Below are 14445 nucleotides of genomic sequence, written 5' to 3'. Positions count from 1 at the left end.
GTGGGACAGCGTTATAGAGGGAGTGGGACAGCGTGATAGAGGGAGTGGGACAGTGTGATAGAGGGAGTGAGACAGCGTGATAGAGGGAGTGGGACAGATACTGTTCAGTGTGTGGCATGATAGAACACTAAAAGATTGTATGTTAGCCTTTGTATTATTGATGTCCTTCGTGTCTGTGTCCTTCTCTCTTTCTGTGTGTGTGTATGTAGTGTGTGTATGCGGGTAGTGTGTGTGTATGTAGTGTGTATGCGGGTAGTGTGTGTATGTGTGTGTATGCGGGTAGTGTGTGTGTATGTAGTGTGTATGCGGGTAGTTTGTGTGTATGTGTGTGTATGCGGGTAGTGTGTGTGTATGTAGTGTGTATGCGGGTAGTGTGTGTGTGTGTGTTTGTGTGTATGCGGGTAGTGTGTGTGTATGTAGTGTGTATGCGGGTAGTGTGTGTGTATGTGTGTGTATGCGGGTAGTGTGTGTGTATGTAGTGTGTATGTAGTGTGTATGCGGGTAGTGTGTGTGTGTATGAGGGTAGTGTGTGTGTGTATGTGTGTGTATGCGGGTAGTGTGTGTGTATGTGTGTGTATGCGGGTAGTGTGTGTGTATGTGTGTGTATGCGGGTAGTGTGTGTGTGTATGTAGTGTGTATGTAGTGTGTATGCGGGTAGTGTGTGTGTATGAGGGTAGTGTGTGTGTGTATGTGTGTGTGTGCGGGTAGTGTGTGTGTATGTAGTGTAGGGGGCTGCTGTGAATATGAGATTAGATGTATCTGGGGGAACCACCTTGCGGTACATATGAGGGTGCTTGCTACGGATTCTGCATGGATACTAGGCTCAGATAAAGGATTATTGTTTCGTCAAGGCTTTAATGTCCTCGATTTTAACCCTTTATGTGGCATGGAAATAGACACTGTGTGTATTGGCTATATTGTGTATTTTCTGAATTTTCTGATTGGGTTTGCTGCTGATGTAGATTGTTGATTGTATGTAGTAATAGGTTTCTATTCATGAAAATATATATATTAGTCATGAATCATAAACGTCTGCACATGCACAGTAACCGTGTGAGTCTGCGTGTGTGTGAGTGCGGGTGTGTGAGTCTGCGTGTGTGTGAGTCTGCGTGTGTGTGAGTCTGCTCGTGTGTGTGAGTCTGCGTGTGTGTGAGTCTGCGTGTGTGTGAGTCTGCTCGTGTTTGTGAGTCTACTCGTGTGTTTGTGAGTCTACTCCTGTGTGTGTGTGAGTCTGCGTGTGTGTGAGTCTGCGTGTGTGTGAGTCTGCATGTGTGTGAGTCTGCATGTGTGTGAGTGCGGGTGTGTGAGTCTGTTCGTGTATGTGAGTCTACTCGTGTGTGTGAGTCTGCTCGTGTGTGTGAGTCTTCATGTGTGTGAGTCTGCGGGTGTGTGAGTCTGCGGGTGTGTGAGTCTGCTCGTGTGTGTGAGTCTGCCCGTGTGTGTGAGTCTGCGCGTGTGTGTGTGTGAGTCTGTGCGTGTGTGTGTGAGTCTGCGCGTGTGTGAGTCTGCGCGTGTGTGCACATGTTTGTGTGAGTCTGCACGTGTGTGTGTGAGTCTGCGCGTGTGTGTGAGTCTGCGTGTGTGTGTGTGAGTCTGCGCGTGTGTGTGAGTCTGCGTGTGTGTGAGTCTGCGCGTGTGTGTGTGAGTCTGCGCGTGTGTGAGTCTGCGTGTGTGTGAGTCTGCGCGTGTGTGTGAGTCTGCGCGTGTGTGTGAGTCTGCACGTGTGTGTGAGTCTGCGCGCGTGTGTGTGTGTGAGTGTGAGTGTGTGTGTGTGTGTGTGTGTGTGTGTGTGTGTGTGTGTGTGTGTGTGTGTGTGTGTGTGTGTGTGTGTGTGCGTGCGTGCGTGCGTGTGTGTGTGTGAGTCTGGTCCTGTCATGTACCTTTCTGCAAATGGTAATTTTTCTCTGCATGTTAGTGAATAGAACATTGTAATGCCTTGCTATTCAATTTAGATGATCAAATCTTGATGGCTCTAATGCTGTGATCTCAACTCCAGGCAATTGAACCCTCATTTAGATAGATGATACCCTTGTATTCCAGCCCATTATAGAAGCTGAATGTTAGGTTAGCTACTGTATGACTCTTGTTAATGTGTTCAAGCAATGAGAACCCAATCTTGATGTGATTTTCTCGATAACGGGTAGCTGTAGACTCATAGTGGGATCCTCGTGATTCGAGATGACTGTGGGGTTATGAAGAGTCTGCTCTAGAAGGTGAAAAATGATTGATTATTGAAATTATTACCAATCAAACATGGATAATTAATTGATATGATTATAAAACACACATACACACACACGCACGCACGCACGCACGCACGCACGCACGCACGCACGCACGCACGCACGCACGCCTGCACACACACACACACACACACACACACACACACACACACACACACACACACACACACACACACACACACACACACACACACACACACCTCAACACTCCTCATCTGCCCTTTGACCTAAGTCTGAGGTGGCTCATCAGGGAACTTCTCTCCCTCAAGAGTTTCCAGTGCTATTTATAGAAACACACTCCAGTTTCCCTAGGCAACCATCCTTCATCCCCTACAAGCACACACACGCGCGCACACACATACACACACTCTCTCTCTATGTAACCCTGCAGCATCAGGTCACTCTAATCCTAGAGAAAGAAGGGGTCGATTGCAGCGAACAGGCAGAACGCAGTGCTACACGTTAAAGTGCAACTAACGGGAGATAACATGCATCCGCGTGTTAAAGCAAGCTTGCATGCAACGAAAAACCCACCAGAAAAAATCTGCAGATTAGTTCACCTCTAGTTGTTACCAGAGATACCGTATATAATGACGAGATGGTCTTGTCTCCGCTCTAACAATGGGAGGCGTTGTCCCAAAGGCGGGAAGGCTTGCCACTTGTTCTGCTTGGTCTAATTAGCCAGCTATATCTAACAAGACACACACACACGCAAACACACACACACCCACACACACACCGCAACGAACACAGAGGGGTCAGTGAGGTTAGTGTGTGACGTGCACAGGTGTTTCTTTTATCCGTCAGACAGACAGAGGGGCCGCCGTGTGGAGCTGTTTGTCTGTCTGTGGACACATCCGTTCTTTTATCCCGACATGATTTATTCATCCACAACAACACCATTACAACGCACAACGGCAACAGTCACATCGCAGGGGGAAAGAGGTTGGATCTGCACGGAACCCGTGAAAATGTAACTGTCCATGTCTCCTAATGGAGAAGACAATATGGCTGACAAACGGTATCAGTCTTATTCTTTTGCATGTCATCATGCATTATAGTTACTGTAGCACATGAATGTGTTACTGTAGATTTCTTGCAAAAAATACTGCACTAGTACAATTGTGTGTGTGTGTGTGTGTGTGTGTGTGTGTGTGTGTGTGTGTGTGGGGGGGTCTTTGTTCAAACGTTTTAAGTATATCTGCCTCATACACAAGAGGTGATATGTGTGTTGTGTGTTGTATGCCACATGGACACATGCGCGCGCGCGCACACACACACACACACAAACACTGATGGGTGGCTGCTGTGTGTGAGCTAACGGCTATGTTTCCACTCCTGGTAATGGGCTCAGAGCCTCAGATGCTGCTGGTCCACAGGGCAGACAGACCTGGACACAGCTGCTGAGATGCAGGGAGGGAGGGATGGATAGCACAGGGAGGGAGGGATGAGTGTGGGTGGGCACTGTGACAGAGACTGGGTAATTATCAGGTGAAAATATACAAATAGATCTAAATTGGTGTATGCGTGCATTTGTGGGTGTATGCATGTGTGCGCTTTGTTAGAAGGCGTTTCAGTGTGTTGTGTGGCACTTTTTTTGTGTTGAAGGTTTTTGGTTGCAGTGTTTGTGTGTGCGTGTGTGTTATGGTCGTCTTTATTAGAAGGTGTTTGTGTGTGTTGCTGCGTGTTGCTGTGTGAACCCCCTGCCTCGAGTCTCCCAGCACTGAATCCTTGTCAGCCGTGTTAACACCCCCTCTATCGCTACCTAAAAGGATAACAGCGAGAGGAAGAGGGGGATAGAGAGAGGAGAGAAAATGGTTAGGGATAAAAGAGAGGAAATAGAGAAGACCGAGAGAGTAGAGAAAGAAATAAGGCAGAGGGAGAAAAGAAGAGAAGAAAAGAAGAGAAGAAGGAGAGATAGAGAAGCGATAGAAGATAAGACCGAGTGATGAATAAGTGATGAATGTTGAAAGGGTTGTGTCTGTAATGTCTGTCTGTCTGTCTACTGGGTGCCTCTCCCTCCCTCCCTCCCTCAGCCTGGAGAGAGAGGGAAAGAGAGGAGGAGGAGGGGGGCTATGGGCTCTCGGCCTTTACCAAGGCACTCCGCCTGTCACCTCACCTCAGACTCAAAACATGAGGGAGTGTGAGCGGGCAGACAGAGAGAGAGAGAGAGAGAGAGGGGAGGGGGGATAAGTGATAAGGGAAAGAGTGAGGACATGTTTGAGGGGGCTGAGAAAGAGAGAGAGAGAGAGAGAGACAGGGCAAGCTAGCGCAAGGAAATGTTGCGGGGGAAAAAGAACGAGAGCGAGGCAGATCGTGAGCGCCTAAGAGAAAAAAGGGAGAGAAAGCGAGGGAGGGGGCTTGTCCTCACTCCCCTCTTAAAGACGGAGAGCGGATCTCCCGCCGGCTCAGAGGCTAGGCAGAGGACTCTCTCTCTGTGTGTACACTCATCATCCTTGTCTCTCCATCTCTCTATCCACCCATCCATCTATCCATCCAGGTGATCACTCCATTCCGCAGGCTCATCCTCTGCGCGGAGAACAGGAAAGAGATGGAGGACTGGATCAGCTCGCTGAAGTCCGTCCAGTCCAGAGAGCATTACGAGGTAAGACCCGATCCATTCCCTGTTCTCTATAGCAACAGATCCACTGCCTGTGTGGGAGCGAGAGAGAAAGAGGGAGAGAATAAGAGGGGAGGCATGGAGAGAGGGGGAAGGAGAGAATTGGGAAAAGGAGAGGAGATGGAATGGAGAGTGTTGCAGAAAACAATAGATCTTTGATCTGAGCATTGGTTAACTGTGGAGGCTTATGATGATGTCAGTTTCTGCTGTTTAGATAGCAGTTATTTAGCCATTATATATTGTTGTAATATTGCTATGTTTCTATTGTTTATTTTGGAGATGTATGTGAGCGGCAGGGTAGTGTAGCGCAGGATAGTGCAGGGTAGTGTAGCGCAGGATAGTGCAGGGTAGTGCAGGGTAGTGCAGGATAGTGCAGGGTAGTGTAGCGCAGGATAGTGCAGGATAGTGCAGGGTAGTGCAGGGTAGTGCAGGATAGTGCAGGGTAGCGCAGGGTAGTGTACTCAGTGGGTCCCGTGCTCTGTAGCGTGCTGTGTACTGGATCATCTATTTCACCCACTAAGGGTGGTCGCGGCTGCCCAGCTCAACAGGAGGCATACACACAGATTGCATGGCTGTGTGCTTGATTTTATACACCTGTCAACAACAGTTGACTTGATTTAGATGAAATTGATTGGACATGATTTGGAGAGGCACACACCTGTCTATATAAGGTCCCACAGTTGACAGTTCATGTCAAAGCAAAAACCAAGTTACGAGGTTGAAGGAATTGTCCGTAGAACTCCAAGACAGGATTGTGTCGAGGCACAGATCTGGGGCAGTGTACCAAAACATTTCTGTAGCATTGAGGGTCCCCCCAAGAACACAGTGGCCTCCATCATTTTTAAATGGAAGAAGTTTGGCACCACCAAGATTCTTCCTAGAGCTGGCTGCCCGGCCAAACTGAGCAATCGGGGGAGAAGGGCCTTGGTCAGGGAGGTGACTAAGAACCCGATGGTCACTCTGACAGAGCTCCAGAGTTCCTCTGTGGAGATGGAAGAACCTTCCAGAAGGACAGCCGTCTCTGCAGCACTCCACCAATCAGGCCTTTATGGTAGAGTGGCCAGACGGAAGCCACTCCTCAGTAAAAGGCACACGACAGCCCTCTTGGAGTTTGCCTAAAGGCACCTTAAGACTCTCAGACCATGATGGTCTGATGAAGCAAAGATTGAACTCTTTGGTCTGAATGCCAAGCGTCACATCTGGAGGAAACCTGGCACCATCCCTACGGTGAAGCATGGTGGTGGAAGCATCATGCTGTGGGGATGTTTTTCAACAGCAGGGACTGGGAGACTAGTCAGGATCTAGGGAAATATGAATGGAGCAAAGTACAGAGAGATCCTTGAAGAAAACCTGCTCCAGAGCGTTCTGGACCTCAGACTGGGGCAAAGGTTCACCTTCCAACAGGACAACGAATCTAAGCACACAGCCAAGACAATGCAGGAGTGGCTTCGGGACAAGTCTCTGAATGTCCTTGAGTGGCCCAGCCAGAGCCCGGACTTAAACCCGATCAAACATCTCTGGAGAGACCTGAAAATAGCTGTGCAGTGGCTCTCCCCATCCAACCTGACAGATCTTGAGAGGATCATACGGATCATACCCAAGAAGACTCTATGCTGAAATTGCTGCCAAAGGTGCTTCACCAAAGTACTGTTAAGGGTCTGAATACTTATGTAAATGTATTTTTTTTGTGTTTAAAAAAAGTGTTAATCATTTTGCTAAAATATCGGAAAATCTGTTTTTGCTTTGTCATTATGGGGTATTGTGTTCAGATTGATAAGGAAAGAAAACTATTTAATCCATTTTAGAATAAGGCTGTAAAGTAAAAAAATGTGGAAAACGTCAAGGGGTCTGAATACTTTATGAATGCACTGTATACCCCACAAACATTAGACAACTATACAGGAAACCCTCAAATTGATGAAATAAGTCATCAATGATGAGAGAATAGTCTTAGAGCAAATATGTATAGGTAATATAGGTAATGAATAGGTCATGGTAATGAATGGTAATGTATAGGTAATGAATCTGTAGGGCACTTTGTGGTGCAGCAGAAAGATCAGCATACCCCAAATCCAGAGGTTGAGAGCTCAAATCCCAGGTGGGGTCATATTGAAAATTCACCACTAAGTGACCATGTCAAATATAAATGTTAGAGATGTTTACACTATTTTATCTGAACAGTGTACCACTTACCTTAAACCTCCATACCATTTCATTACTTTCCTGACAAATAAACACTTGTGAAATGTGCATTTTCACATGTGCAATCACACTTTTGTGATATCACATTTTCACATGTGAAATAGCTGTTTTCACATGTGGAGCTGAAATATCCACTTGTCAAAACAAGAGACGTGAGGTCAGTTAGTTGTTCACGTGAAACCATATGTTCACCTGTATTCAAATGTGCAGTTTCACATGTGAAAAACCTTCACATGTGAAAATCGAATTTGCGGTTTAACATGTGAAAAATGTTCAAATGTCACCTGTAGTTTCATGGTTCCAACATGTTGACATTTTTCATCTCTATCTCGTCACATTTGTTTCACTAGATTATGTTTTCTCATATGTAGTTTCATATTATCACACGTTGCTTTGACTTGTTGACACATGTTATCCCATGAACTTCACATAAAATCACGTGCTCACGTGAGACTACATGAAACGGGATCGCATGTCAAATTCACGTGTTTTCCCCCCCGTGAAAAACACACAACACCAGTATCCTCTCTAACGAACCATTTAATGTTATTACAACAGCAAAATAAGAGTGGATCTTTGATATTCACGCTTAAAAACAATCATTGTAAAATCTCAACTTAACAAACATCAAGATGATTATAAAAGCATCTAGAAATGATCCGTTTGAAATGTTCTGCCGTGACAAGAAACATATTACTGTTGATAGCGGTTGACTGCTACGCTTGTCTCCGGGGAAGATAAAGAATATACGGTAGAGTGCCAGCACTGCATATTAAAGCCTTTGATTTGGGAATGAAAGATGACATAAGATTGTTTCCATCTCTGCCCCCTCTCCTCTCCTCTCCACTGCAATGCAGTAGCACCCCAGAGCAATAGAGTAGAGCTACAGGTTCAGGAAACTATACTCCCATGTTGGAACCACAGGTTACAATTCTAATAGGGTGGAAAGGATAGATGGTATGTTTGTCTGTGTGGAATGAATCCAAAAGCTTATGTTAAATGGATAATGGGACATTTTGGTAATGAAGTGCTTTTTTCTAGTCACCCAGAGTCAGATAATTTCTCTGTGTGCAGTTTAGAATGTAGTTTCTGTGCCATTGCTAAATGATTGTCTCCAGGAACAACTAGCTAGCTCCTCTCAAAAGCAGGGAAAAACCCTTCTAACTACTCTAAAGATTGGTCAGTTCTAGTCTTACAAAGCTGCTATCAAGTAGTTGCCAAAATGTTGCACTATCCCTTTAGGTAAAGACTTTGTTTATTGAAGTATGGTTAAAGCCTTCTTCTAATCTACATTGTAAAAATATCAAATTATTGTATAAAGTATAGTAAAAAAATGTCAAATTAAGTCAATGTTTGCAAATGCTTGTGTAAAAGGCTTGTGTAAAATGCTTGTGTAAAATGCTTGTGTATAGGCTCTGTTTTGCTCACCCCAAAAAAACATTGTACAGTGTACACTGCAGTGCAATTCGTGGAAAGCAATTTGTAACTTTTCTTTAACTATGTCTTTGAGAAATATTTGTTTCAGTAAATGGTGTGAAAATGCGTTGCATGCAATTAAAATGCAAATCAAATGTTATTTATCACATGCGCCGAATACAGCAGGTTTAGACCTTAAGCCCATAACCAACAATGCAGTTTTAAGAAAAATAAGAGTTAAGAAAAAGATTTACTAAATAAACTAAAGTAAAAAACAAAAGATCAACAATAAAATAACAATAACAATGCTATATACAGGGGGTACCGGTACCGAGTCAATGTGTGGGGGTACAGGTTAGTCCAGGTTATTGAGGTAATATGCCAGTACCAGTCAAAAGTTTGGATACACCTACTCATTCCAGGGTTATTCTTTCCTTATTTTTCTTTTTTTACTATTTTCTACATTGAGAAACTATTTTCTACACAAGACATCAAAACTCTGAAATAACACATGGAATCATGTAGTTACCATAAAAGGTGTTAAATAAATCTAAATATATTTTAGATTTGAGGTTCTTCAAAGTAGCCACCCTTTGCCTTGATGACAGCTTTGCACACTCTTGGCATTCTCTCAACCAGTTTCATGAGGAATACGTTTGATGCAGCACTCCATCTGATGCAGCACTCCATCACTCTCCTTGGTCAAATAGCCCTAACATAGCCTGGATCTGTGTTTTGGGTCATTGTCATGACTACCACAGCATTCTTCAGCATTCTTTGATATGCCATCCCACCTGGTATGCGCTTAGTGGGACTATCATTTGTTTTTCAACAGGACAATGACCCAAAAGACACCTCCAGGGTGTGTAAGGGCTATTTGACCAAGAAGGAGAGTGATGGAGTGCTGCATCAGAGGACCAGGCCTCCACAATCACCCGACCCCAATTGAGATGGTTTGGGATGAGTTGGACCGCAGCGTGAAGGAAAAGCAACCAACAAGTGCTCAGCGTATGTGGGAACTCCTTCAAGGCTGTTGGAAAAGCATTCCCCATGAAGCTGGTTGAGAGAATGCCAAGAGTGTGCAAAGCTGTCATCAAGGCAAAGGGTGGCTACTTTGAAGAATCTCAAATATGAAATATATTTTTATTTCATAACACTTCTTTGGTTACTTTGTGATTCCATATGTGTTATTTCATAGTTTTGATGTCTTCACTATTAATAGTAAAAATAAAGAAAAACCCTTGAATGATTAGGTGTGTTCAAACTTTTGACTGGTCCTGTAGATGTAGGTAGGGGTAAAGTGACTATACATAGATAATAAACAGCACGTAGCAGCAGCGTAAACAAAGGATGCCAGGGGGGTTCAGCAGTCTGTTCAGCAGTCTTATGGGGGTAGAAGCTGTTAAGAAACCTTTTGGACCTAGACTTGGCTCTCCAGTACCGCTTGCCGTGTGGTAGCAGAGAGAACAGTCTACAACTAGGGTGGCTGGAGTCTTTGAACATTTTTGAGGATCTGAGGACCCATGCCAAATCTGTTTCAGTCTCCTGAGTGGAGGGTACAAAACATGCACCCCTGAGGGGCCCCCGTGTTGAGGAGCAACATGGCAGATGTGTTCTCGTCTGCCCTTACCACCTGGGGGCGGCCCATCAGGAAGTCCAGGATCCAGTTGCAGAGGGAGGTGTTTAGTCCCAGGGTCCTTAGCTTAGTGATGAGCTTTGAGGGAACGCTGAGCTGTAGTCAATGAATAGCATTCTCACGTAGGTGTTCCTTTTGTCCAGGTGGGAAAGGGCAGTGTTGAGTGCAATATAGATTGCGTCATCTGTGGATCTGTTGAGGCGGTATGCAAATTGGAGTGGGTCTACGGTTTCTAGGATGATGGTGTTGATGTGAGCCATGACCGGCCTTTAAAAGCACTTTGTGGCTACAGATGTGAGTGCTACGGGTCGGTAGTCATTTAGGCACAGGGACTATGAAGGTCTGCTTGAAACATGTAGGTATTACAGACTTGGCCAGGGACGGGTTGAAAATGTCAGTGAAGACAGTTGGTCAGCGCATGCTCGGAGTACACGTCCTGGTAGTCCGTCTGGCCCTGCGGCCTTGTGAATGTTGACCTGTTTAAAGGTCTCGCTCACATCGGCTACGGCGAACGTGATCACACAGTCGTCCGGAAAAATTGGTACTCCCATGCATGCTTCAGTGTTGCTTGCTTCCAAGCAAGTAATTTTAGCAATTACATTTACTTTTGATACTTAAGTATATTTAGAACCAAATACTTTTTGACTTTTACTCAAGTAGTATTTTACTGGGTGACTTTAGTTTTTACTTGAGTAACTTTCTACTAATGTATCTATACTTTTACTCAGTTATCACAATTGGGTACTTTTCCCCCACCACTGTTAACTAATTTACCGCATGTTGCTGTCACCATGGAAGGCCAAAACTCTATCCTAAAACAGGCTGAAATTTCAGGCGGTCATTTCAAACAGCTCTTACACTAAAAGGGCATTATAATAATTTCCACAATTTCACAGTATTATTCCAACCTCATAGTGTAGAAATATCTACAAAACACAGGAAATCACGTTTTTGACTGCACTATGCCTTTAAGGTAATTTGTGCCATTCTGTCTTTTCCAAATGTTATGGTTATTTCTCTGTCTGTGTTTTTTAACATGAGCAAAATGGAGCCTAATGTGTAAAGTATAGTGCCTGACTGTATATCCTGGTGTTGCCAACCTGATTTAACCTTTCGTTTGCCAGACAGCACAGTTTAATGTGGAACATTTCTCAGGGATGCACAACTGGTATGCCTGCTCCCATGCACGCCCCACCTTCTGTAACGTCTGTAGAGACAGCCTCTCTGGCGTCACTTCCCACGGCCTGTCCTGCGAAGGTAAGAGTCTCACGCACGCACACACACACACACACACACACACACACATCTCTGTTTTATCTCTCCTATAACCTCTCCTCCTCAACTATCTGTCCATCCCTCCTCCCACGTCTTTCCATCTACTCATTAATGGACCAGCGAGAAGCATGTTACTGCTCTGTGTGTCCCTCTTGGGCTGTGGTAGTTTTAATCAGTCCTGGGCAGGTGGAGGGGAGTGGAGATATAGGACTGGGGCTGTACAATGGGGAATAGGACTTACTTACTTATTCCTCTTCGCTCCCTGTGGAGTATAAATTCGCAACAAGCCCACACCATCCAGAGAATAGGTCTATAAGCTCATAGAAGGGCAGGGCTGGGGGCAGTTCAATTTAAGTATCCATTCAATACTACTTTATGCTTTGTTTCCCTCCGGATCGATTAAGTATAGTATAGTAGGGCAGAGCTGTGCAGGAGCTGAATGATAGGGGATTGGTGTATTCGCTGGAGAAATAAGTTGTGGGTTGAGAAGAGCGTACAATTTGTCCTAGACGTTGTAGTGTCTTCTTTGCTGGCTAGCCTACTGTGAGAGGCTAATGATAACCCATTAATTGCTCTGAAATGAAGGGCTTCCTCCTTGAAGCCTCCTCAAAGGCTATTATGGATGTGTGTGTGTGTGGCGTGTGTGTGGGGTGTGTGGTGTGTGGCTCATAGACTGCTCCATACATGTAACCCTAGTATAATGTCTGTCTCTCCCATCTGCAGTCTTCTACATTATACATGTTTTATGGTTTGAGATGATGTGGAAGGTCAGACCAATCACACACAAACACACACACAGACACACCACACATGCACTTGCAGATGATGTGAACGCTATAGGCTAATTAGCATTAGATTCATATTCATATGGTGTTCATTATGGTTGTCTGACTCACAGGCTCCTTATATGAAACCAGGAAGTGGTGTATAAATAGTACTGGTTTAAAAATGGTTGGTTATACTGTTCCTTTGCAGCTTAGGTGTGGATAGATGGAGCAGTCTAAAACAGAGCCCAATGAAACAGTGGCAGTTGCGTCATTCCCACTCTTTTCTATTAATTCAGTTGTGCTGATTAAACTTGTTAGGTGTGAATCATATACAGTACCAGTCAAAAGTTTGGACACACCTACTTATTCAAGGATTTTTCTTTATTTGTACTATTTTCTAGATTGTAGAATGATAGTGAAAACATCAAAACTATGAAATAACACATATGGAATCACAAAGTAACCAAAAAAGTGTTAAATAAATCAAAACATGTTTTAGATTTTAGATTCTTCAAAGTAACCACCTTTTGCCTTAATGACAGCTTTGCACACTCTTGGCATTCTCTCAACCAGCTTCATGGGGAATGCTTTTCCAACAGTCTTGAAGGAGTTCCCACATATGCTGAGCACTTCTTGGCTGCTTTTCCTTCACTCTGCGGTCCAACTCATCCCAAACCATCTTAATTGGGTTGAGGTCAGGTGATTGTGGAGGCCAGGTCATCTGATGCAGCAATCCATCACTCTCTTTGGCCAAATAGCCCTTACACAACCTGGAGGGGTGTTTTGGGTCATTGTCCTGTTGAAAACAAATAATAGTCTCTAAGCGCAAACCAGATGGGATGGCGTATTGCTGCAGAATGCTGTAGTAGCTATGCTGGTTAAGTGTGCCTTGAATTCTAAATAAATCACTGACAGTGTCACCAGCAAAGCACCCCACACCATCACACCTCCTCCTCCATGCTTCACGGTGGGAACCACCTACTCTGCTTCGCACAAAGACACAAATCTCAAATTTGGACTCATCAGACAGATTTCCACCGGTCTAATGTCCATTGCTCGTGTTTCTTGGCCCAAGCAAGTCTCTTTTTCTTATTGGTGTCCTTTAGTGGTGGTTTCTTTGCAGCAATCGACCATGAAGGCCTGATTCACACAGTCTCCTCTGAATAATGGATGTTGAGATGTGTCTTACTTTAACTATGAAGCATTTATTTGGGCTGCAATTTGAGGTTTAGTTGACTCTAATGAACGTATCCTCTGCAGCAGAGGTAACTCTGGGTCTTCCTTTCCTTTGGCGGACCTCATGAGAGCCAGTTTCATCATTGCGCTTGATGGTTTTTGCGACTGCACTTGCAGAAACTTTCAAAGTTCTTTCCATAATATGGACTTGGTCTTTTACCGAATAGGGCTATCTTCTGTATAACACCCCTACTTTGTCACAACACAACTGATTGGCTCAAGAAGGAAAGAAGGAAAGAAATTCTACAAATGACCTTTTAACAAGGCACACCTGTTAATTAAAATGCTTTCGAGGTGACTACCTCATGGAGCTGGTTGAGAGAATGCCAAGAGTGTGCAAAGCTGACATCAAGGCAAAGGGTGGCTACTTTGAAGAATCTCAAATATAAAATATATTTTGATTTGTTTAACACTTTTTTGGTTACTACATGATTCCATATGTGTAATTTCATAGTTTTGATGGCTTCACTATTATTCTATAATGTGGAAAATGAAGAAAAACCCTTGAATGAGTAGGTGTGTCCAAACCTTTGACTGGTACTGCATATGTAACCTTTATTTTACCATTAAGGTAAATTAAAAACAAATTCTTCTTTACAATGACAGCCTGGCAAAAGACAAAAGGCCTCCTGTGGGGATTAAAACGGAGAGACAAGACGGACAACATAGACAGAACACACTTGGCAACAGCACAGATACATCATTTTATGTTGACATTTTAGTCATTTAGCAGACGCTCTCATCCAGAGCAAGTTACAGGAGCAATGCCACCATGATACACAAAGAGAGACCTATGGCAATAGCACAACATTGCACACGCATTAACAAGTGCAGACAACAGCACAATGGATACTTCATCTGTTAGGGAGAAGAACATATTGAGTCCTAATATTCAAGAGGCTGTGTGTGTGTGGCCGTCAGACAGTCTAATAAAGGGTGTCTCTCTCTCTCTCCCTCTCCGCCTCAGTCCTTGATTAGAGGGTTAAGATAAAAATCAGAAATGGAACTGGCTTCCAGGTTCAGATTTGAATTTGCCTTGTCTAGGGTATC

At 44.3% G+C, this 14445-nt stretch overlaps 1 protein-coding gene across 6 annotated transcripts in view; it reads left to right on the top strand.

The window, feature by feature from the left end:
• Window positions 1–14445, top strand: part of LOC115111091 (diacylglycerol kinase eta-like) — a 75546-nt gene that overhangs the window by 28932 nt on the left and 32169 nt on the right. For all 6 annotated transcript variants that reach the window (XM_065012997.1, XM_065012881.1, XM_029637462.2 and 3 more), the window contains 2 exons: window positions 4744–4848; window positions 11242–11374. In XM_065012997.1, the coding sequence (XP_064869069.1) occupies window positions 4744–4848; window positions 11242–11374 (238 nt within the window). The remainder of the gene's footprint in view (window positions 1–4743; window positions 4849–11241; window positions 11375–14445) is intronic.

This window comes from Oncorhynchus nerka, linkage group LG1, assembly GCF_034236695.1.
Source record: "Oncorhynchus nerka isolate Pitt River linkage group LG1, Oner_Uvic_2.0, whole genome shotgun sequence".
NCBI lineage: Eukaryota > Metazoa > Chordata > Actinopteri > Salmoniformes > Salmonidae > Oncorhynchus > Oncorhynchus nerka.
Note: the sequence above shows the minus strand (reverse complement) of the source record. Positions and strands in the feature narration are given on the sequence as shown.